This window comes from Podarcis liolepis, assembly GCF_965112155.1.
Source record: "Podarcis liolepis genome assembly, chromosome: 5".
Lineage (NCBI taxonomy): Eukaryota > Metazoa > Chordata > Lepidosauria > Squamata > Lacertidae > Podarcis > Podarcis liolepis.
The window spans coordinates 5,730,481-5,752,117 of NC_139556.1; the positions used below are offsets into that span (position 1 = coordinate 5,730,481).

Consider the following 21,637-nt stretch of genomic DNA (forward strand, 5'->3'; position numbering starts at 1 on the left):
ACGAGAGGGAAATCAAGGAAAAGATTTGTGCCAAATCTGGTTTAAAGATATTCTTGATGCTGCTGATCTGACAGATTTAAGGTGAGAACCCCCCCCCCAACTGGATTAAACATTCACTGGATGTTCACTGCAAGGCATTTGACTAGTTAAGTTGGGATTTCAAACATGCTTTACCTACCTGCCCCCCCCAAAAAAACCTCATTTTCAGAGGATATTCATTGTGGCTTTAAAAACAGTTACATAAAGGTAACTTAGCCTCTATTCAACTAAATGCCTGGGACACACCCAAATTCAACAATTGTGCCTTGTCACCTTTGTTCTTTGCCTCCTGTATGGAGCCTATAGCAAATAAAATCTATCAAAATCAGTTGGTGCAAGGAATAAAATACACAGATATGAGACATAAAATAAATCATTTTGCAGGTAGCATAGGTGCCAACTCCCTGGGGCCCTGAGTGCCTAAGCACCCACAAAAGTCCCCATGAAGGGGCCAGGCACCCTGCCTGGCACCCACAGCCCAAGTACCCACAGTCACGGGGCCAAATGTGCATTCCTGGCACATAGTGTTACTTTAATACTAGCAAACCAAATATTTTCTTCACCAACATCATTCAAAGAAATCGCATACAATGGTAATGTGCCAGGAATGGAAAGTAATTATTAAAAAATAAAAAATGTTGAATATGTCTCACCACCTACCCAGTTTCACTTCCACGAACTATCTAGAGTTAAATTATATTCTAAGCACAAAAATACATTGGTGGAACTATCATAAAATGAAAGGTGACGGAGGGAATTTTGATGCTTTGATAAAATCTGTTATTTAAACATATATATTTTTTATTAAAGGAACAATATATAGCTTTCTTTCTTAATTGCTGTATCTTTTCCCAGCAAACTAAATGAGCCAGGAGCTAAGATTTAATTATTATTTTTTACAGTTTTAAAAGGATATTTTGATTTTAAGCAAATCTTTCCCATAAAGATTACTGCAACATACTGGCCATTGCTGACAAATGTGAACATTCCTGATTACAATTTAGTTTCAGGCAACTAAATTGCTGAAATTACATGTTTCTAGACAAGAGCAGTGAAACTAAGTGCACTCATATAAGTCATGTTTAAGGATTCCCACCTCCCTCTCCTGTATTAGAGACACTTTCTTCACACAACAAATCAGCAACATTAACACTACACCCTACTAAACTACTGTGGAAACAATGACAGCAAAAATCAGCCCTGATGGACCAAAATGGATGACAAGTTCAACTCTGTGCCAATATTCTGCAAAAGTGCTTGGAACTGACTTTGCTGACTCTCAGTGACAATCAAGTGAAAACTTGACATCTTGAATTAGATAAAAGATAACATAATAACATCAGCACAGTGAGATCCAAAAAAGAATAGCAACCATGTCAGAACGATGTGGAATTACAAGCATTGTTGAAATGTTCAGTAGAAAATGGAATGCGCTAGAATGTGTCAAAGAACCCTGAGTAAAGAAATGCTGGATAAGGAAAGGTTACAGTCATAGCTTCCCAGGTTATGGTAATCCACAATGCATAGGTTACTTGGGTTCACCTATGTAAGTAATGAAATTGATGTAAAATTTCATATTCCTGGTCTACTTCCTGATCATTCTAAGAGGTATTTGGGTCCTTTTGCTTCCTACTGCCTCTCTATCTCTTATCTCTACCTCTTCTGTCTTTGTTACTTGTTGCCTAACTTTTTCACAGGTTCTCATCCATAGGATACTGGCTGAGTAACTATGAACTATATTCCAAAATGCTATCTTCGTAAACTTGGAAATTAGGATGTGCCAAGGAGCTTAGAAATTCTACTTCAGCAGTAAATGGGCTGGAGGAAGTCAGGAGGCCAAAGCTTCGATTCCTTTTGAGACAAGCCTACCTAAATGCTTAGAAAATTGAGATTAATTTTAATCTGTTTGAGTGTTTTGCATGTTTTAAAGTAGGATTGTATTTTTTTCTTGATTTTACTGTTTTATCTTTTGTAAACCACTTTGGTTTTTTTATGATCCGGTGGTGTATAAATTTTATGAAATAAGTGAAATAACTATTTCCCAACTCATAGCTCTAAAACAGCTTTACAACCACCCAGCCCAAACCATACCGTTAACCCTTTGAAACAGCAGACACTGAATTCCCCTATAAAACTACAGCTGCACAGGTATGGCACTTCAGTATAATCAGTCTCCCATAAATTAGTGCTAAGGGACATGCCTTATCAACAAGATCTTGCCAAACTCTTCTTCTTGCCAGAAGCTAGGCTTTCCCCCCCTCTATAAACAAGGAATTAGGTGTTTGCTAAGAGCCAGTTCAGAAAAATATATGCAGCATTGGGTCTCTCACAAATGAATAGCATCCACTAAATAGTGCTAGAGGAGATATAAAGTCTCTGCCTGTGGCATTTGACATGCCATGAGTCATTACACACATGAAAGTCATCACTTGATGAACATGCACCTCATGAATAGCCCCATCAAGGCGCACAAATAAAAGTCATGTCAACAGAGCCAGTATCTATGAACCACCTGAGAAATGAAATACTGATTTAAGAATTTTGTAACAACTAGAGGGCATCAGACTTTTCCTGCCCATCAAAACTACCCCCACTTCTAAATGTTAGCAATTTCACTCCTCCAATGCTGCAGATGAGATTGTTGTAAATCAGATGCCTGTCTGGGACAAGTCTGGGAAAGGAGGAGTCTTATCTCTTCCGCTGTGGGTACTATTACACTGTACTTTCACTTTTATTTTTTTCTGTATGTTCTCTCGGAGCTGGAGAGAACAGACACCATTATGCTTTTGTCTGTACATAGTGTGTAAATAAATAGTAGATTAGCTCTACGATGTGTCACACTTCTTGCTGTGTTATGCCAGAAGATTTGTGTGCATATATCATTCCGATGTATGTCGCTAGAAGCGCACGGGAAGAGAAGGGAGATGCCTTTTCCAGAGCTGCGCGTACCGGAGGACGCTCAAAGTTTTGGAGGGTTGCAGGTACCCCCAGGGCGCTTTTCCAACACTAAAGACTCCATTAATTTCAGTAAACTGAATAGAAGCAATCCTCTGAGAATATTCTACTACTCTTCACTGAAAATGACCAAGCAGCATTTAGTTTGGTATTCTACTGACAGGTCTTTTGAGTGGTGTCATGTATTTCATAAGCTTTAAATACAATTATAGGTTTTCCTAATGTCAGCCTACTTAGAGGTCTTGCTAACAAAAACATGTGTCACAATATGTTCGTCAGTGTTTAAGGAACCACACAAGTTTTTTGTTTTTGTCCTTTTGTATTAGGAGGCTTAGCATGGTTGCTCCTCTTCTGAAGCTAGTGCAACACAATCCTAAACATACTTATGCAGAAGTAAGTACCAATGAGGTCAATGAGATTTACACTCTAGTAAGTATGCTTTGAACTACAACCTCGACCAGCTGTTCTTAAAACTCTTTTAGGCTTCCTTGTTCTGTGTTTAAAACAAAAACATGTTATGTCCACAATACGCATGGCCTTGGAAGGTTTTTGAATTAAAACTAAACGGCATCACAGTGGGTGGTTAGGTTTGTGCATGCGCTAGATCACTTTTTATGGCTGATGTGGAGACTTTGCAAGCCTAGAAGTGTCTACCTGCTGCCTAGCAACAATATTCCATTCCCTTAACCCCAAGTGTGCAGCAAAAAACATGAATTTTAGAAAGCATCCACTATGATTTGCTTGTCAAAAATACTCGTTTTCATCTCTTCTTGGGTACTACAAGAAAGTGCTCTGCGGGCTGCGCTGATCTGCAGAGTGGAGTTTAAGAATAATTTTCATAAAATTACTTTAAGAATCATTTCCTTAAAATTGTTCAAACAGACATGAGACAAAATTAACTCACCTGGGTCTGCTTATATTTTGTCCCTAGCCTGAAGGTAGTAGATCAATGGAGAAATGGAGATAGCAGGACCCTACCAGCCCTCATTTTTTACAATCTTTCATAAAATAGCAAAAGGTACATTGCTTACTTCTGTCAAGTTGTAAAGAGATGCTCCCCCCACCCCACTTTCTTATATAAATGACCCTTGGAATTTTTACTGAAGGGTGGTATAAAGATATCAGAAATAAATGAATATACACAAATCTTTACTAGAATAGAGGCCCATAACAACCTTGTTGTTTCTAAGCCAAAGTCAAATGATAACTTTATTCCCTGCTGCTGCTCACTATTTCTCTAAGATGTGGAGACAAGGTCAATGCAATGCCCATGTAATGTAAAAATAAAAAATGGATTATATCTCATTACATATGGATTCTTACTGACTACATAATAAAAGTTCATCATTTATGATTAAGGCCCATCAAACAATCTTCATGGCGTATGAAATTCTTCAGTGACTGTTTTAGGTTTAGAGAATATGACATCTCAAGATACATTTAGATTGCATTTAAGATAACTCTTTTAGAAATGACCATTATGTATACCAGGTAAAGGTACCCCTGTCCGTACAGGCCAGTCTTGCCAGACTCTAGGGTTGTGCGCTCATCTCACTCTAGAGGCCAGGAGCCAGCGCTGTCCGCAGACACTTCCGGGTCACGTGGCCAGCATGACAAGCTGCATCTGGCGAGCCAGTGCAGCACACGGAACGCCGTTTACCTTCCCGCTAGTAAGCGGCCCCTATTTATCTACTTGCACCCGGGGGTGCTTTCGAACTGCTAGGTTGGCAGGCGCTGGGACCGAGCGATGGGAGTGCACCCCGCCGTGGGGTTTCGAACCGCCGACCTTTCGATCAGCAAGTCCTAGGCGCTGAGGCTTTTACCCACAGCGCCACCCGGGTCCCTCCAATTATGTATGCTAGGCATAGACAAACTCGGCCCTCCAGATGTTTTGAGCCCACAATTCCCATCATCCCTGACCACTGGTCCTGTTAGCTAGGGATGATGGGAGTTGTAGTCCCAAAACATCTGGAGGGCCCAGTTTGCCTATGTATACAAACCAAAACCCTAAAGAAATGTTGATATACTTGAGAGAGTACTCAGCTACCTTAGGCAGAGCTGGCCAAAGATATTTTGGCTCTTGAGGAGCACCCCAAAATGGCACCCTTTTCCTCAAGGAAAGAAGGGGTGAGGGAAGATCTACATCAGAAACAATAGGGAAGGAGTGAAAGGTCAACATCGGGATCTGCCTCACCTTGACTAGCCCTGATCTTAAGGAAAGCCTTTGCTCCCCAACATCTCTGTGTTCCCAGGTGTCCCTAGGTATTTTTACAATGCTATAAAAGAACGTCTGAGTTCTTCTCTGTTTCAGAGTTAAATAATATTACAGTATCAGCCACTGTGGTCATTTTTAAATTAGATTAACGAAGGAAACATGTTTATGAGGTACACTTGCAGGTGAATTAAGATATGCCTTGGAAGCCTTAATCCAGGTGCCTCTGCCATCTAACATGAGGCTGGAGGTGACAGAATCTTGGTTCTGATTCACCATTTCTAGAATTCACTCTTGTTAGAGAGACCTGCCAGCTGCCTGTGCTGCTATATTTTACACACCAAGACTACTCATGATGATTTTAATCTCATCTTTGCTGGATGGATTTTAACCTCAGCTATAAACAGCAATTGTGGCAATGGTGTTATTATTGTTTTATATTTCATTGAAAATTGTTCTGAAAACTATTTAACTGAAGGGCAGAATTAAAATAATTGCATACATAAATCACAAAGCAGGTGAAATGACGGTTTCCCCACTTGTGTGATTTGTTAATTCACATTGAATGGAAGGTTTCCTTCCAAAAGGTGGGTGGAACCACCCTGGGAACTTTGAATGAAGGGTGATATACAAATTTAATAAATTATTACTATTATTTTAAAAACTGTTAATAAAAAGCTTTTGCTTTCTTAGTTTACTGCTGAAGTCAAAACTGTTACAAGATGGATTAACTGCCAATCTATCATGGAAATTTAAACCAAATTAAAATTCTGTGATTTTAGAGATGAAACTGAATCTAAATTGGCAACACAAATACATCAAATTTTCTTCTCGGATAGCGCACTTCCTTTGCAAACAGTTGAATTAAAAGGATAACTTGCATGCCACTACTTGGAACTTGAGGTTGTGGAAAGATATTGATGTGAACAGTTTAGCAATGATTCAAGGTTTAATCTAAAATAATAAACCATTTTAAATTAGCATGCCAAAGTTATTTAATGTGCAAGATGGAAATGGACCTTGAGGTAACCTCAGTACAAGACTCATTCTTCCCTGTATTGTCAAAAAAAGCCCCTGTCTGTGCCACACATCCAGTATATTTCTCCACACTTAGGTATAGAGGTAATCTGTAGATAGTGCATTAATGTTATTTCAATAAAATAAGTACCAGCACCAAATATGATTTAGGGATTCTTTTATGCTCTTCGTTGCAGTGTGAATTAAGGATTACTTTTTTTATCACAGCTGGTAGCTGAAACAGTTTTTACAAATGCAGTTGGTATATTATGAAATCGTTTCATAATAATTTATTCATAAATGAAATATTTTGAGGCTCTTAAACATTATATTTCTGATGTTTTTATTATTAATATGATAGAATCTGTATGCAGATGGTTACTAGTGTGGTGCAAATTCAGTCTAATCCTGACACTAATCCTGATCGAAAATCTGTAGCCTGATAGCTGTGCAGACAGGTAGGGAGGCTGATATTGAGGTCGTCAGCCAGCTTTTCTAATTTCTAACTTCTTCTGCTTTCCATCAAGGTTGTGGGAAATTGACTGAACCACAAGACAAGCTGCTTCAGATCTAGTCAATTTCACTATGGGAAGATAGCTTGATAAACAAACTATAGGACAAACCCCGTGGAACTCTGTGGGACTTATTTCTGACCACATGTTTAGGATGGTAAGGTAAAGGTAAAGGTACCCCTGCCCGTATGGGCCAGTCTTGCCAGACTCTAGGGTTGTGCGCTCATCTCACTCTAGAGGCCGGGAGCCAGCGCTGTCCGCAGATACTTCCGGGTCACGTGGCGAGCGTGACGAAGCTACTCTGGTGAGCCAGAGCCGCACACAGAAACGCCGTTTACCTTCCCGCTAGTAAGCGGTCCCTATTTATCTACTTGCACCCGGGGGTGCTTAAGAACTGCTAGGTTGGCAGGCGCTGGGACCGAGTAGCGGGAGCGCACCCTGCCGCGGGGATTCGAACCGCCGACCATGCGATCGGCAAGTCCTAGGCGCTGAGGTTTTACCCACAGCGCCACCTGCGTCCCTGCGTTTAGGATGGTACTCTAAGGCAAACTTTGCATTTGCTTTTCTTTTAAAGTAGTGTGTGTGTGTGTGTGTGTGTGTGAGAGAGAGAGAGAGAGAGAGAGAGAATGTGCCTTTCTATCTACATTTTTAACATAGTTTTTAAAGAGATCCAGGGAAGGAATGGAGAAAAAAGGAGATAAGAAATCAAAGCACACTATCTAACTTATCAACAGCAATGAGCATCCTTAATAGTCACACCACAAGGTACAAGGGCCTGGACACACTAGGAAAATCTCCAAAACTCCTGTGAACAGAGAACATGGAGGGTCACAAAAATGACCATGTGTATCATTTGTGGCTATCCTACCCATTCTCTTATAAATTTTGGAATACCTAAAATTAGCAAACAACTAGAGATTAAGAGAAGAAATAGTTTCAAGTAGAATGGGGGGGGGCGGGGGAATTGTAAAACCTTTTTGCTTTAAATTATTGTTTTAAATTAATTTAATTTCAATTTATTGATCAGTTCAACAAGCGTTGATGAGCTTTACAGAGTAACAATTTATTTGGCAGTTACCGTATTTTTCCGTGTATAAGACTAGGTTTTTTAACCAAAATATTCGGTTTAAAATTGGGGCTCGTCTTATACACGGGTAGTGCTGCGGGGTGTTTTCGTAATTTGGAGTCCCCCCAAATAGGGAGCGTCTTATACATGGGGGCATCCTATACACGGGAAAATACCGTATCCAGGATGAGATAGGAACATAACTGGTAACTGTTAATGGAATAGGAGGAATTTGTCAATATGGTGTGAGGAAAATAAAGAATTCAGAGGGATAGAATTTGAACGGGGGGGGAGAGGGGGGAAATAAGATATTTTGTACCACAGCTCTGTCTCCCGGCGCAATAGAAAGGGATGAGAAATATACAAAATAAATATAAATAAGACCAAAAAGCCCTCTATAGAAAAGCCAGCGTTTTCAGCACCACGGACAGGGGAAATTGAAATTACGTGCCTCGTAATGGCCAGGCGAGGTAGCAGTGCGCGCTGCTCCACCGTCAACGCGATTCCCTGGCAGCATAAATGGGAGGACCCCCCCCCGGACCCCCCCAAAAAAGGAGGAGGCAGCAAAGGAAACCCCCCGGATCTGGAGGTCCGTAGTGCCTCAGCACCCGCCACATCTCCTTCGCGCCTTCTCTCCGGCCCCCGAGCCAGAGGGAGAGAGAGCCGCGCTTGGAACTTGAGCATCTCTCGCTCTCATTCTGGGGAGAGCGGCGCTCGGCGAGGCTCTCGGCGCTTCCATTTTAGCTGCCGCGCAGGGGCGACGGCGGAGCCCGCTCCCCGGTGGGGCTGGCACGGGACGCGCCCCATTCGCTCTGCCGCCCCCCCCCCGGCCCGCTGTGGGCAGCCAGCAGCCGGGCAGCCCCCTCACCTCAGCGAGGAGGAGGAGGAGCTCGCCTCGGCTATGGCGCCCCCCAAGCGCCCCCCCCCACGCCTCGCCCCCCCCCCCGGCCTTGGCGTGCCTTTGCTGAGGAAGCCTCTGGGCCGCCGCGTCGCCCTCGGGCAGCCCCTGCTGCGCCCTTGACACGACGGCGGCGATCTGCCTCCTCTCGTCCTCGCTCAGCCGGCTCAGCTCCGCCGCCGCGGCCCCGGATGGGGGGCCCTGCTGCCGCGGAGAGCCGCCGTCCGCCGCGCCGGCCACGCCTTCGGGCAGCCCGGCCCAGCCCTCGCCGCCCTCCAGGCTGGCCTCGTTGCCCATGGCTCGGCGGCGCGAGGGCCAGCTCGGCTCGGCGGCCAACCAGGGGAGCGCCCGCGCCGCTGCTGCTGCTGGAGAGGCGAGGGCGGGCTAGGGCTCGGCGGCGGCCGCCTGCATGGCTCCCGAGCCGGGTGTCCCCCGCTGCTGCCGCTCGACAGACAGCAGGGCGAGAAGGAGCCGAGAGCGCTCTTCCGCCCCCTCCCTCCTCGGCCCGCACGGCGCATGCGCCTTGCACAAGGCCGGCTGCTGCCCCTCCTCCCCTTTACACACGCGCGCGCGCGCGCGCACGCGAGAGCGGCATCCTCCGCCCGGCTCGGCAGCGCTTAAAGGAACCGCACGGCGCGCGCCCGCGGTCGGGGCAGGATCTCCCCTCTGGTCCTAGAATGGTAAGGGATGGAAGGGGTCCCTGAGGGTCATCGAGTCCAACCCGCTGCAACGGTTCTGCACAGATTAAAAAAAGAAAAAGCAGGAGACAAAATGCAATTAAACGTCAGTAGAATCTCACTGAATTGTAGAGCTGGAAGGGCTCCCTGAGGGTCATCGAGTCCAACCCCTTGCTTGTGCTCCATGTGGTGCATCCCTTGCACTTGGTGCAGAAGCTGCAGTTGGTGCAGGAGGCTGTAGCAAGGCTGCAGACAGGAGTGAGTCAGCACCTGACACCTCAGAGATCTGCACTTGTTGTGGATTTACTACCAGGCCAGGTTCAAGGTGTTACCAGTGGCGTAGCGTGGGTTGTCAGCACCCGGGGCAAGGCAAGTAATTTGCGCCCCCTAACCCTAACCCCCAGATGTTGCGCCTGGTGTGGCCAGCCCCCCCTGCACCCCCCACGCTACGCCACTGGGTGTTACTGTTAGTATATAAAGCCCTTAACAACTTGGGAACTGTATGCCTGCATATGAAAAGCCACCAGAAAAAGAGTCCGTAGCGGTGGATACGCTATGGCCACAGAATATGCTCACATGACCTCAGAGGGAAGCCAGGATAAAGCCGAAAGGGAAAGGACCAGGTGACATAATCAGACACGGCACATCTGCTCAAAGCTTCCCTCAGGGATTCTGTGTACATGACTCCCTCAGTTCACACATCTGCGGCTTCCCAGCCCATCTGGTTCTGAAGTGAGTCCAGTGCACTCTCTGTTGTCCTCATACTGCAAAATGACACACGGCAGTGTTATTTCGTGGCACTAACATCCAACAACAAGGTCCGTTGAAACATGGGAGGGGGATTTAGGTCAAACCCAAAGGCATAAGTTGGGGATCTTTTTCATCCACATAGGGTAAGTGGTCCCAAGCCTTCTGTAGCAACAGTTGCACCTTCAACTTGTCCCAGTTGCAAGGCCGCACTCCTGCCAGCAGCTCTGCTGCAGCATTCTTCACTAACTTTGTCATTTCCAGGTCAAGCGCAAGGGAGGCCCCACATAGTATACCTGAAGGAGCGTCTCCACCCCCATCGTTCTGCCCGGACGCTGAGGTCCAGCGCTGAGGGCCTTCTGGCGGTTCCCTCATTGTGAGAAGCAAAGCTACAGGGAACCAGGCAGAGGGCCTTCTCGGTAGTGGCACCCGCCCGGTGGAACGCCCTCCCATCAGATGTCAAACAGATAAACATAAAAGACATCTTAAGGCACCCCTGTTCAGGGAAGTTTTAAATGTATGACATATTACTGTAATTTTGGTCTTTGTGGAAGCCTTCCAGAGTGGCTGGGGAAACCCAGCCAGATGGGCGGGGTACAAATAAATTATTATTATTATTATTATTATTATTATTATTATTACTATTATTACTATTATTATTATTATTATTACACATTGGACTAATCCATTCTTGGAGTCACAAATGACTGAACTACTGTGATCAAGCTCTTTCAGTCCAGGAAGAGTTGAAGCTGTTGTACCAAGCACATCTGGTGAAAGGTGCTCCTAGCCCCTGGAGCTGCTTGGGTCTCCAGCGACAAAAGCTGGACCCAGAAGCACCCCCAGACTTGTGAACCAGTTGCCCATTTCTTGGACACAAGAATCACTTGCCCACAGAGCCTTGCCAGGATTCAAGCTGAGCTTGTTTTTCCATCATCCATCTTCACTACTGCATCCAGGCACCCGTTCAGGGCCAACACAGCCCCTCCGGAATTAGGTGTTACAGAGTAAAAGAGCTGAGTGTCGTCAGCAAACTGATGGCACTTTGTCCCCAAACTCCCAATGACCACTCCCAGCAGCTTCTCACAGATATTGCTATGAGTTCCAGAGTGCCAAATACCTGGATCCAGTAAGTGTTAGAATTTAATCAAGGCTTCCAAACCCCTGGATTGGGCAAGGGTTAAAATATGCTAGCTTCCTCATGTGGTAATTGCCTGGCCTGATGGGCCATTAAGAAAGCAATGGACAGGGGGCTCTGGGACAGATGACAAATGGGTGGGGCCACTTTTGTAGCTCTTAGGTGGTTAGAAGGACAAAAGCCAGAGTTTAGAGTTGAAAAGTGTGTGTAATGTCAGCTGAAGGCTGGAAAAGTCAAAGAGGCAGAGCACAATATTTGATTTCTGTCTGAATCCAAGGCTGTCAGTATGGGAGATAGAAGACCCTTCTGGAGTCCATAGGCTCAGGTGGTAAGGCGCTCATCTCTCTTTACTGGCCAAGAGAGCCAGCGTACAGCTTCTGGGTCATGTGGCCAGCATGACTAAGCCGCTTCTGGCGAACCAGAGCAGCGCACGGAAACGCCGTTTACCTTCCCGCCAGAGCGGTACCTATTTATCTATTTGCACTTGACATGCTTTCGAACTGCTAGGTTGGCAGGAGCTGGGACTGAGCAACGGGAGCTCACCCCGTCGCTGGGATTCGAACCGCCAACCTTCTGATCGGCAGTCCTAGGTTCTGTGGTTTAACCCACAGCGTCACCTGTGGTATATATGTGTAAATAAACTAGATATCATAAAGACAACAGTCTCTGCTGTGCCTCATTTTTCCAAAAGGTGTAAGTCGTGGAACCCTCACAATGCTCAGAGATTGGGGTGGCGTGCAACAATATTAAATAGCACTGGGAATAAATTACTGCCCAGCATACTTGCCAGTGGCCCCAAAGGCAGACTTCCAGGGCTGCTCTCTTCCTGCAGGAAAGATTGGAACCACTGCCATTCCATAGAGTTAGTCCAGAAGGAAATCAGGTTCCCCATCATGGGGAAATATGCAGGGAGCGCTCCATCAAATTATGCCGTAAGATGTGATCACACCTCCCACCTTCTAGAGACCACAAATACAAAAGCACTGCTATGACTGGCAAACTGTTAAGCATTTGACACTTGAAATGTTTATTAAAAATAATGCTACAATAATTTTTGCATGCCTAAGTAGACTTTGTGCTTGCATTTTACAGCAGAAGCGTGCGCGCGCGCACACACACACTGCATAAGAAACCATTTTGGAAACGGAGTGGGACTTCCAAAAGCACAATGTGATATGCCAGTAGTAGTCCACTGTTGAAAAAACAGTAAAACATCCGAAGAGGTCTGCTCAAGTCCTTGGGTGCACCTAAGTACGGTAAGCTCTTTAGACACTAGACAAAGTAACAATAAACATTTTAAAGGTAAAGGGACCCCTGACTGTTAGGTCCAGTCGCGGGCGACTCTGGGGTTGCGGCGCTCATCTCGCTTTACTGGCCGAGGGAGCCGGCGAACAGCATGACTAATTTGCTTCTGGCGAACCAGAGCAGCGCACAGAAACACCATTTACCTTCCCACTGGAACGGTACCTATTTATCTACTTGCACTTTGACATGCTTTCGAACTGCTAGGTTGGCAGGAGCTGGGACCTAGCAACGGGAGCTCACCCCGTTGCGGGGATTCGAACCCTAGGCTCTGTGGTTTAGACCACAGCGCCTCCTACATCCCTTAATAAACATTTTTTACTTCCTCTATTTACTGTATACAGTGGTACCTCGGGTTAAGTACTTAATTCGTTCTGGAGGTCCGTTCTTAACCTGAAACTGTTCTTAACCTGAAGCACCACTTTAGCTAATGGGGCCTCCCGCTGCCGCCGTGCCGCCGGAGCACGATTTCTGTTCTCATCCTGAAGCAAAGTTCTTAACCCGAGGTACTATTTCTGGGTTAGTGGAGTCTATAACCTGAAGCGTATGCAACCCTAGGTACCACTGTAGTTCCCTCTTGGTTTAGGATGTACCCGCACCCCAGGGCTGTTTAGACTACTCACAAATAATGTCTGCCTATCGGCCTGTCCATAGAGAAGACAGAAATGGTATAACAGGCAACAGCATTCAGTGCATATGTAAGCAAACAGGGAGACCAAGCAGGCAAAGATCTGTGGAATGAAGAACCAATGCAATATATCCCTCTACACGCTTAAAACATCCAAAATGCTACCACTTGTGAAAAATGAATCATTTTGTCCAATTTTTACTGTATCTAATGTACCAATACACAGAATATGCTTAGGCACATAACCCTTGACACAGAAGAAAAAAAGTAGCATGTGTACAATATTCATTTGTGACACACGAGGGAAAGCCACATGCATGTTATGGAAGAAAGTAGATATGTGTTTAACAGACCAATGTTTACATTTTCAAGCGGGAACAATTTTTACAATTGCCTAAATCCCATTTTCAAAAGTGAATTGCGTTATTTAAGAGCCTACATCACAATAACCACTAATAGGATTAGACACCTACGAACCTAAGCTACTTAGACTGCAATCGTCTAAGTACTTGCTCTGAATTAGGAAGACATGTTAATTGATTACATTAAATAAATTAATAAAACAATCTTGCATTTCACCAAAAGTTCCATACAGGTGCTGTTTTGGGAGAACAGAGAAATGTAAGATAAATTACTACTCATGTTTGAAAGAAGTATCTTTTCTATCTTTTGCTTCATTTATTACAACACAGCAGAAGCTAAAAAGCCTATTAAACAAACAGGGGTTTGTGTATGTGTCCTTCTTCATCCTCACACTGGAGCCAGGAGCACTATGGTGGGAAAATGTGTGGTGTTTCACAGTGTGTGCGCGTTTTCTTATTTGTCCTCTGCAGCGAAGCCTTTGCCCTAGCGCCACAGTCACTGTCAGCTTGTGTGGCGCAGCGCTCAAATCAGGATCCTGGCTCCGGTGTGAGTATGAAGAAGGACTTTGCGTCCGTAGCACAAGGCATCTGAAGCAACTGGTGCTGGAGGGTGGGACAATATAGGGACAACAGCAGAAAATGTCTATTTTACCATCAGCCTTATGATATTCTGTAGAGTACAGTGTCACAAGCAGAATTCCTCCAGATGATCTACGTAATCTTACACAGGCATAGGCAAACTCGGTCCACCAGATGTTTTGGGACTACAACTCCCATCATCCCTAGCTAACAGGACCAATGGTCAGGGATGGTGGGAGTTGTAGTCCCAAAACATCTGGAGGGCTGAATTTGCCTATGCCTGATCTTACAGATCTGCTTGGGGTAAGGAAGTGTTTCAGGTAACGTGGTCCCAAATTGATCAGGGTTTTATATGTTAACAACAAAAGGTTGAGGGGATAATTCAGATGGAAATTCCCAGGTATTAAAATGGATTATTTATGTATGCCACTACTGCAGCCCGTGTTTTGTTAGCCCCAAAATGGAAAATGAGCGAGGTCCCAACTAAAGAAGAATGGCACCTTAAACTGATGGAATATGTGCAGCTTGCGGACCTAACATATAGAATAAGAGAATAAGAAGAACATACGTTTAAAGAAGATTTAATATATAGAGGGAAATTGTGTACACTTGAAAACGTTAGTAATATCCAAGGCAACATGATGACCGAGTAACAATGCAATATTCCATTCACCATATATATGGGTTTATGAAGCATTTTCCTTCTGCTGGGCTGAAGAAGAATTCTATGAAACAGTGGGTATATCCGGAATCACTGTTCACTACGTCTGTTTGCTGACCACTTTGGCAGCGCTGGACGTCATAAAACAAAGCTTTACGGCTTGTTTTCATCAGATAAGAATCTGACCCACTGCTTCTTTCAGAGACTTGCATAGTCTACAAAGACTTCCAGAGACTTATAAGACTTACTTTCAGAGATTTATGAGATTCTGTTTATTTGGTTTTTCATATTGTTCAATGTTCTGTATAGATTACATAAATACTTTATATTGATATTGCATTGTTACTTGGTCATTGTGTTGCCTTGGATATTACTGATAATTGTGTGCAACACAGGGGTTTAATTGTTTGGTCACTTGAAAACGCTGGCAGCATTAAGATAAATTCAACAGTGTAAATAAGTTTTGATGGATGGAATAATGGAATATTGAATGGTTTAGTTTATGTAAAATATGCAGGGATTTATGTTATGCAAAATGAACCATGGAAAGAGAAGAAGGGTAGTCATTCATACTTTAAAGTTGTTTAAATGAATATTCTGAATTGTAATACAGAAAAAATGTAATACAGAAAAATTAATAAAAATTATATATTAAAAAAACAACAATAGGATGAGCATGGCTCGGTAGCTGATTAGCAGCCAGTGCAGTTCCCTCAGCACAGGAGTAACGTGTGCATCTAGATGCACTACTAAACAGCCTGGCTGCAGCAGCCTGCATCAGTTGAATCTACCAACTGTGTGCCCAGGCAATGTGACCTGCCACCCCCACAATACATAAACCATAAACCACCAGAATGCCTATACAGTGGTGCCTCGCAAGACGAAAAGAATCCGTTCTGTGATTCTCTTCGTGTAACGGTTTTTTCGTCTTGCGAAGCAAGCCCATTGACGGATTAGTGGATTAGTGCTATTTGCACTATTAGCAACTTTTAGCGGCTTATCTGCTGATCGGATCAGCTGATAAGCAGCTTAGCGGCTTAGAAAAAGGGGGGGGGGAGGAAAAAAAAAACCAGCAGGAACTCGCAAGACATTGTCGTCTTGCGAAGCAAGCCCATAGGAAATTCGTTTTGCGAAGCACCTCCAAAACGGAAAACTCTTAAGTCTAGCGAGTTTTCCGTCTTGCGAGGCATTCGTCTTGCGGGGCACCACTGTATTATGCAAATCCAGTTGAAAACACACGTAAACATAACAGGCCGTATAGTAACCATTGCAAAGTTATTTACTAGAACTACTTCTCAAAAATTAGATACCACTTCTCATAATGGCAAAAACAACACTGTGACATAATATAATAAAAATATAACTTTTTGGTGACCACCGAGTCCAGTATGTACAAAATACGAGTCCTATATAGTCAGTGTCGTAGTACATTCTTTTCTAATATCTTCATCCCTCTTGTATTTTTCTGTCTGACATATTCCTTAGAAGAGTGGCATGAAATGAAATCTAAGTTTCCAATAAAGATGATTGGGTTCGCAGACAACCCCCACAATACATGCAACAGATAATGAAAGGACCACAGACGGGCTTCTTGGGTTCAAGTTCGGCCACAACTTTGTTGATTACAGATGCAAGTGAGCTTGGCTTGGCCCTGGGTGTCTCAAATATTATCCAGCCCACTTGCTGGACAATTGCAGGGGGTCAAACCTGATATAAGGATGACCTATGACATACATCAAGGCACGCGGGTGGCGCCATGGTCTAAACCACAGAGCCTAGGGCTTGCCGATCAGAGGGTTGGCAGTTTGAATCCCCTCGAAGGGGTGAGCTCCCATTGCTCGGTCCCTGCTCCTGCCAACCTAGCAGTTCAAAAGCACATCAAGTGCAAGTAGATAAATAGGTGCCGCTGTGGCGGGAAGGTAAACGGCGTTTCCGTGCACTGCTCTGGTTTGTCAGAAGCAGCTTAGTCATGCTGGCCACATGACCGGGAAGCTGTCTACAGACAAACACCGACTCCCTTGTCCTATAGAGCAAGATGAGCGCAAAACCCCAGAGTTGTCCGCGACTGGACCTAATGATCAGGGGGTACCTATACCTTTTTATGACATACATCAAATAGATGCAATCCATCAGGTTTGCCATGTTGGGAAGTGCTATGGCCCTCAGCCCCTGCCTGGGCGTATGGGCAGAAGCCCTGCCCTCAGGATCCCTTTAATGGAATACTCCACAATCATGGGGGGATGGAAGAGGCATACATCTCCCCCTAGACCAGGGGTCTGCAACCTTTAAGACAAAAAGAGCCACTTGGACCCGTTTCCGAAGGGAAAAAAAACTGGGAGCCGCAAAACCCATCAATAAAAAATAACTTTTTTGTCACTTTTTATTATTTCTTTGTTTGACCCCTCAGAATTACTCCTTCTCATAGAAATAAACGTTAAATTAACAAGTTACCTTTTTGTGTGTGTGTGTTCTTCACTCCCCTTCAAAACAGTGACCAGCGTACATGCCCCCTTTCAATGCAGTGACCAGCGTACATGCCCTTTACAATGTAGCGGGCGGGTGGGTGGGCGGGAAGGTGACGTCAGGACGGTGCGTGACTAACGCAGGCACTGCCCCCATGCGACATCACAGCCAGAACAGCGCCCGCCACAGTGGGGAGTGTCGGGGCGCACAATGCGCCTCCTCCCCTCGCTAGAGCCGCGGCAAAGGTGTAAAAGAGCCACATGCGGCTCCGGAGCCGCGGGTTGCAGACCCCTGCCCTAGACAATGAATCTTACCCAAAAATATATTGCCCAATGCCATTTCCACCAAAGCTGTGACAATTGCAATTTCTCCAGAGTTGTTGATCATTTCCTACATTATCACAACTATGATCTACTTAGCTTGAGGATGTTAAAGGCTAAATGTAAGTGGTTCAAACAAGCAGCAAATTATAAATTGACATGGCTGATACTTAAAGTAGCCAGCTTGCTACAGAGATGCTATGAATGTTATCAGGTAGAAGTGACGAAGTCTTTTAATAACTGTATTTTGTGCAACGCAATAAAAGGGTACTTACTGTCACTACTGTGAATAACGTTTTTTCTTTTAAAGATAAATCAAATACTACCACTGTTTTAAAGAGAGATGATAAAACTAGGAGATCAGCTCTGATCTGATACAAAGCCTGCCCTCAAATTTCAACTTTTCTTCCCTGAATGAGAGAGTGTTCTTTAGAACTTCTTCATAATTTTGAGTGGCACAGGCTTGAGTTCACCTTGTTGCTGGCGGTGGTGAGTGTTTTTCTTTCTCCAGCTCTCTGCAGCCTCCCCAGCTGCCTGAACTTCCTGATCTCAAAAAGCTCCATGGGAAGAGTTCTCAGTCATGTTATCTTCCTCTGAGCTTTAATTAAAGAGCAGGAAACGGGGTAGGCTGGGTACCAAGTTCCTGAGCTTGGTGCACTCACCAATTCTTATTTTTAAAAGGAAGTCCTCCATTATATCTTTTTTTTAAAATGCCATTATTTTTAAAAAAGTAAAAATTCTCCACTTAAAAAAACACAACAGTGAGAAGCTCTCAAGAGCATGGCAGATATCATCACCACTTTTCTGTGCTTTCAGGAAAGCTCAGCGGAGGATGTGCTGGGTTTTAGGAAGCATTGGCACCCAGGAAGGCTGCAGAATGCAGACTGCCAGAGTGATGGTGATGAAAGAAAGAAGAATCACAACCACACACACAGCCACCTCAAAAGTAAAGTTTCACCAAAATGTTCACTTCTTTTGGATAATTTTTCTTCTTCCAAATTGGCTTTTCTTAATGCAGAAAAAAACTGGCACAACACTAATAATAAGTATAAAGATCAAGAAGCAGAATGTGGAAAGCCAACAAAATATGACAAGCACGATTGCAAACCCACAATTCCAGCCACCTCTGGTACTGGTACACTCTGGTACACTCAGGGCCAAATCACAAATGACTGAGAATATTTGCTGTAAAAGACAGTAGCAGCTTCAGAGGGAGGAGTAATTTAGACTGGGGAAACGGTGCCGGGGCAAAGGGTTTAACATTTTTGGCAAAAGTCCCACAGAGCCTAGGGCTCGCCGATCAGAAGGTTGGTGGTTCGAATCCCCACGACGGGGTGAGCTCCCATTGCTCGGTCCCAGCTCCTGCCAACCTAGCAGTTCGAAAGCACGTCAAAGTGCAAGTAGATAAATAGGTACTGCTCCTGCGGGAAGTAAACGGTGTTTCTGTGCACTGCTCTGGTTCTCCAGAAGTGGCTTAGTCATGCTGGCCATGTGACCCAGAAGCTGTCTGCAGACAAACACCGGCTTCCTCTCCTATAGAGCGAGATGAGCACGCAACCCCTGAGTCGTCTGCAACTGGACCTAACGGTCAGGGATACCTTTACCTTTACCCTAAGAAGATTACAGAAATTATTGAATTAAAAATGCAATAAAATACAAGTAAATATCAGAATCCAACACATTTACTTTAATTCCAGCAGTTAAAAGAGCAGGTGCATAAACAGGTCTGGATAAACAACTGGGTTTTTGAGAAATGACTGAAGGATTCAACAGATGCAGCTTTCCGAATCTCTTTCAGGAGAGTACTCCGGATGCCCCATGCTACTGCTCCAATCGAACCCACAGATTCCGCCCCCCACCCATCTGCTTTTAAAGGCCATTTGACTCATTGCACACTGGTTTTGTAGGTGCTGCTGCTCCTCACACAGCCGCTGCTGCATTCGATAGTTGCAACTTACCATCAGCGCAGGGAAGCAGTTGCCAGGAAAGAACGGGTTGTGCAAACAAAGATAAGAAACCTAGGAGTTATGATAAAGTGCACTGTGATTCCTCCACCAGCACTGACAGCACCAATCCCATGCCTTACTAACAGGAACAAGAGATGTGTTGTTGTTCATTTGCCTGCGTTCAGAGTGCAAGCATCTGCTGCTGTACTGCAGGAAAACCGTGAACTTGGCTTCTTGATCAGTATCTCATGGCTCAGTTTCCAGACATTTATGCAGAAACATAGTTACCCGTGGCATAAATATTATAATGCACATCTCTTATCAATAACAGACAAGCTCCCGCGTTATAAAAGAACTTGTTGCCCTTTACAATGCAGTAAAGTCAGTTAAAAGCAATTTTATCTTTATTATTTTGGGAGTTTTCTTTGTTCTCTATACTTTTTGGCTCACAAATAATTTTTGTAATTATACCTTTAAAAATCAGCTGAAGAGAGGTTATATAAACAGAAGACTTTCTAGATATGCTAGTTAATTGTTATTTTACTGACTATGCGACATTTTTTGTTATAATTTTTAATAAGCCACCTTGTAAGGAGTTGTCCAAAAAGACTGGGTATAAATAAAGCTTTACACCAGGGGTCAGCAACCTTTTTCAGCTGTGGGCCGGTCCATCGTCCCTCAGACCATGTGGTGGGCCGAACTATATTTTTTGGGGGGGAAAGGACACATTCTACTCATTTAAAAACACCCTGATTCCCGGACCATCCGTGGTCCAGATTGAGAAGGCGATTGGGCCCCCGGGCCTTAGATTGCCTACCCCTGCTTTACACTCTCTACTTTTTGAACAACCACACTGAGCTTGGGGTGGAAAAGAGGTTCACTCAGTCCACTTTTCGCAGTAAAACAAAGGTAAGGTAAAGGACCCCTGGACAGTTAAGTCCAGTCAACGGCAACTATGGGGTGCGGCACTCATCTCGCTTCAGGCTGAGGGAGCTGGTGTTTGCCCACAGACAGCTTTCTGGGTCAATAAGCGGTTCATGATGAAACCGCTTATGGCACAATGGAACATCGTCATGGAAACCAGAGCGCATGGAAATGCCGTTTGCCTTCCCGCCGCAGCGGTACCTATTGATCTACTTGCACTGGTGTGCTTTCGAACTGCTAGGTTGGCAGGAGCTGGGACATAGAATTATAGAATCATAGAATCATAGAGTTGGAAGAGACCACAAGGGCCATCGAGTCCAACCCCCTGCCAAGCAGGAAGCACCATCAGAGCACTCTTGACATATGGTTGTCAAGCCTCTGCTTAAAGACCTCCAAAGTAGGGGACTCCACCACACTCCTTGGCAGCAAATTCCACTGTTGAACAGCTCTTACTGTCAGGAAGTTCTTCCTAATGTTTAGGTGGAATCTTCTTTCTTGTAGTTTGGATCCATTGCTCCATGTCCGCTTCTCTGGAGCAGCAGAAAACAACATTTCTCCCTCCTCTATGTGACATCCTTTTATATATTTGAACATGGCTATCATATCACCCCTTAACCTCCTCTTCTCCAGGCTAAACATGCCCAGCTCCCTTAGCCGTTCCTCATAAACAGAGCAACGGGAGCTCACCCCGTCACAGGGATTTGAACCACCAACCATCTGATCGGCAAGCCCAAGAGGCTCAGTGGTTTAGACCACAGCGCGGTGGACTGACCCAATCAGGGGCTACTAGCCATGACGGCTATGCTCTGCCTTCTGAATTGGAAACTGGAAACTGCCAGAGGAAAGAGTTTTGCCGTGCTAAGGTCCATCTCACAGGTTTCCCACAGGCATCTGGTTGGCCACTGTGAGAACAGGATGCTGAATCTGAGGGCTTATTGGTCTGATACAGCAAGCTCTTCTGCAGGAGGGGGTCCCTTAGCTAACCTGGTTTCAAGCTGTTTAGGGCTATGAATGCGGAAAGCAGAACCCTGAACCCAATAGTATGTTGGCAGCCAGTGCAGTTTCCAGCAGATGTGTTCTATCAGGCTTCCTCAACCTCAATCCTTCAGATGTTTTTGGCCTACAACTCCCATGATCTCTAGCTAGTAGGACCAGTAGTCAGGGATGCTGGGAATTGTAGTCTTAAAACAG

General features: G+C 44.7%; 1 protein-coding gene across 6 annotated transcripts in view; it reads right to left on the bottom strand.

The window, feature by feature from the left end:
* Positions 1–21,637, bottom strand: part of PCLO (piccolo presynaptic cytomatrix protein) — a 243,460-nt gene that overhangs the window by 218,854 nt on the left and 2,969 nt on the right. The window contains exon 1 of one of the 6 annotated variants that reach the window (XM_083503301.1): positions 8,761–9,167. The exons of the other annotated variants lie outside the window; for them this stretch is intronic. Coding sequence (XP_083359427.1) covers positions 8,761–8,996 — 236 coding nt within the window. The 5' untranslated portion in view covers positions 8,997–9,167. Of the gene's footprint in view, positions 1–8,760; positions 9,168–21,637 lie in introns of those variants that run through there. 6 annotated transcript variants of the gene reach the window in all.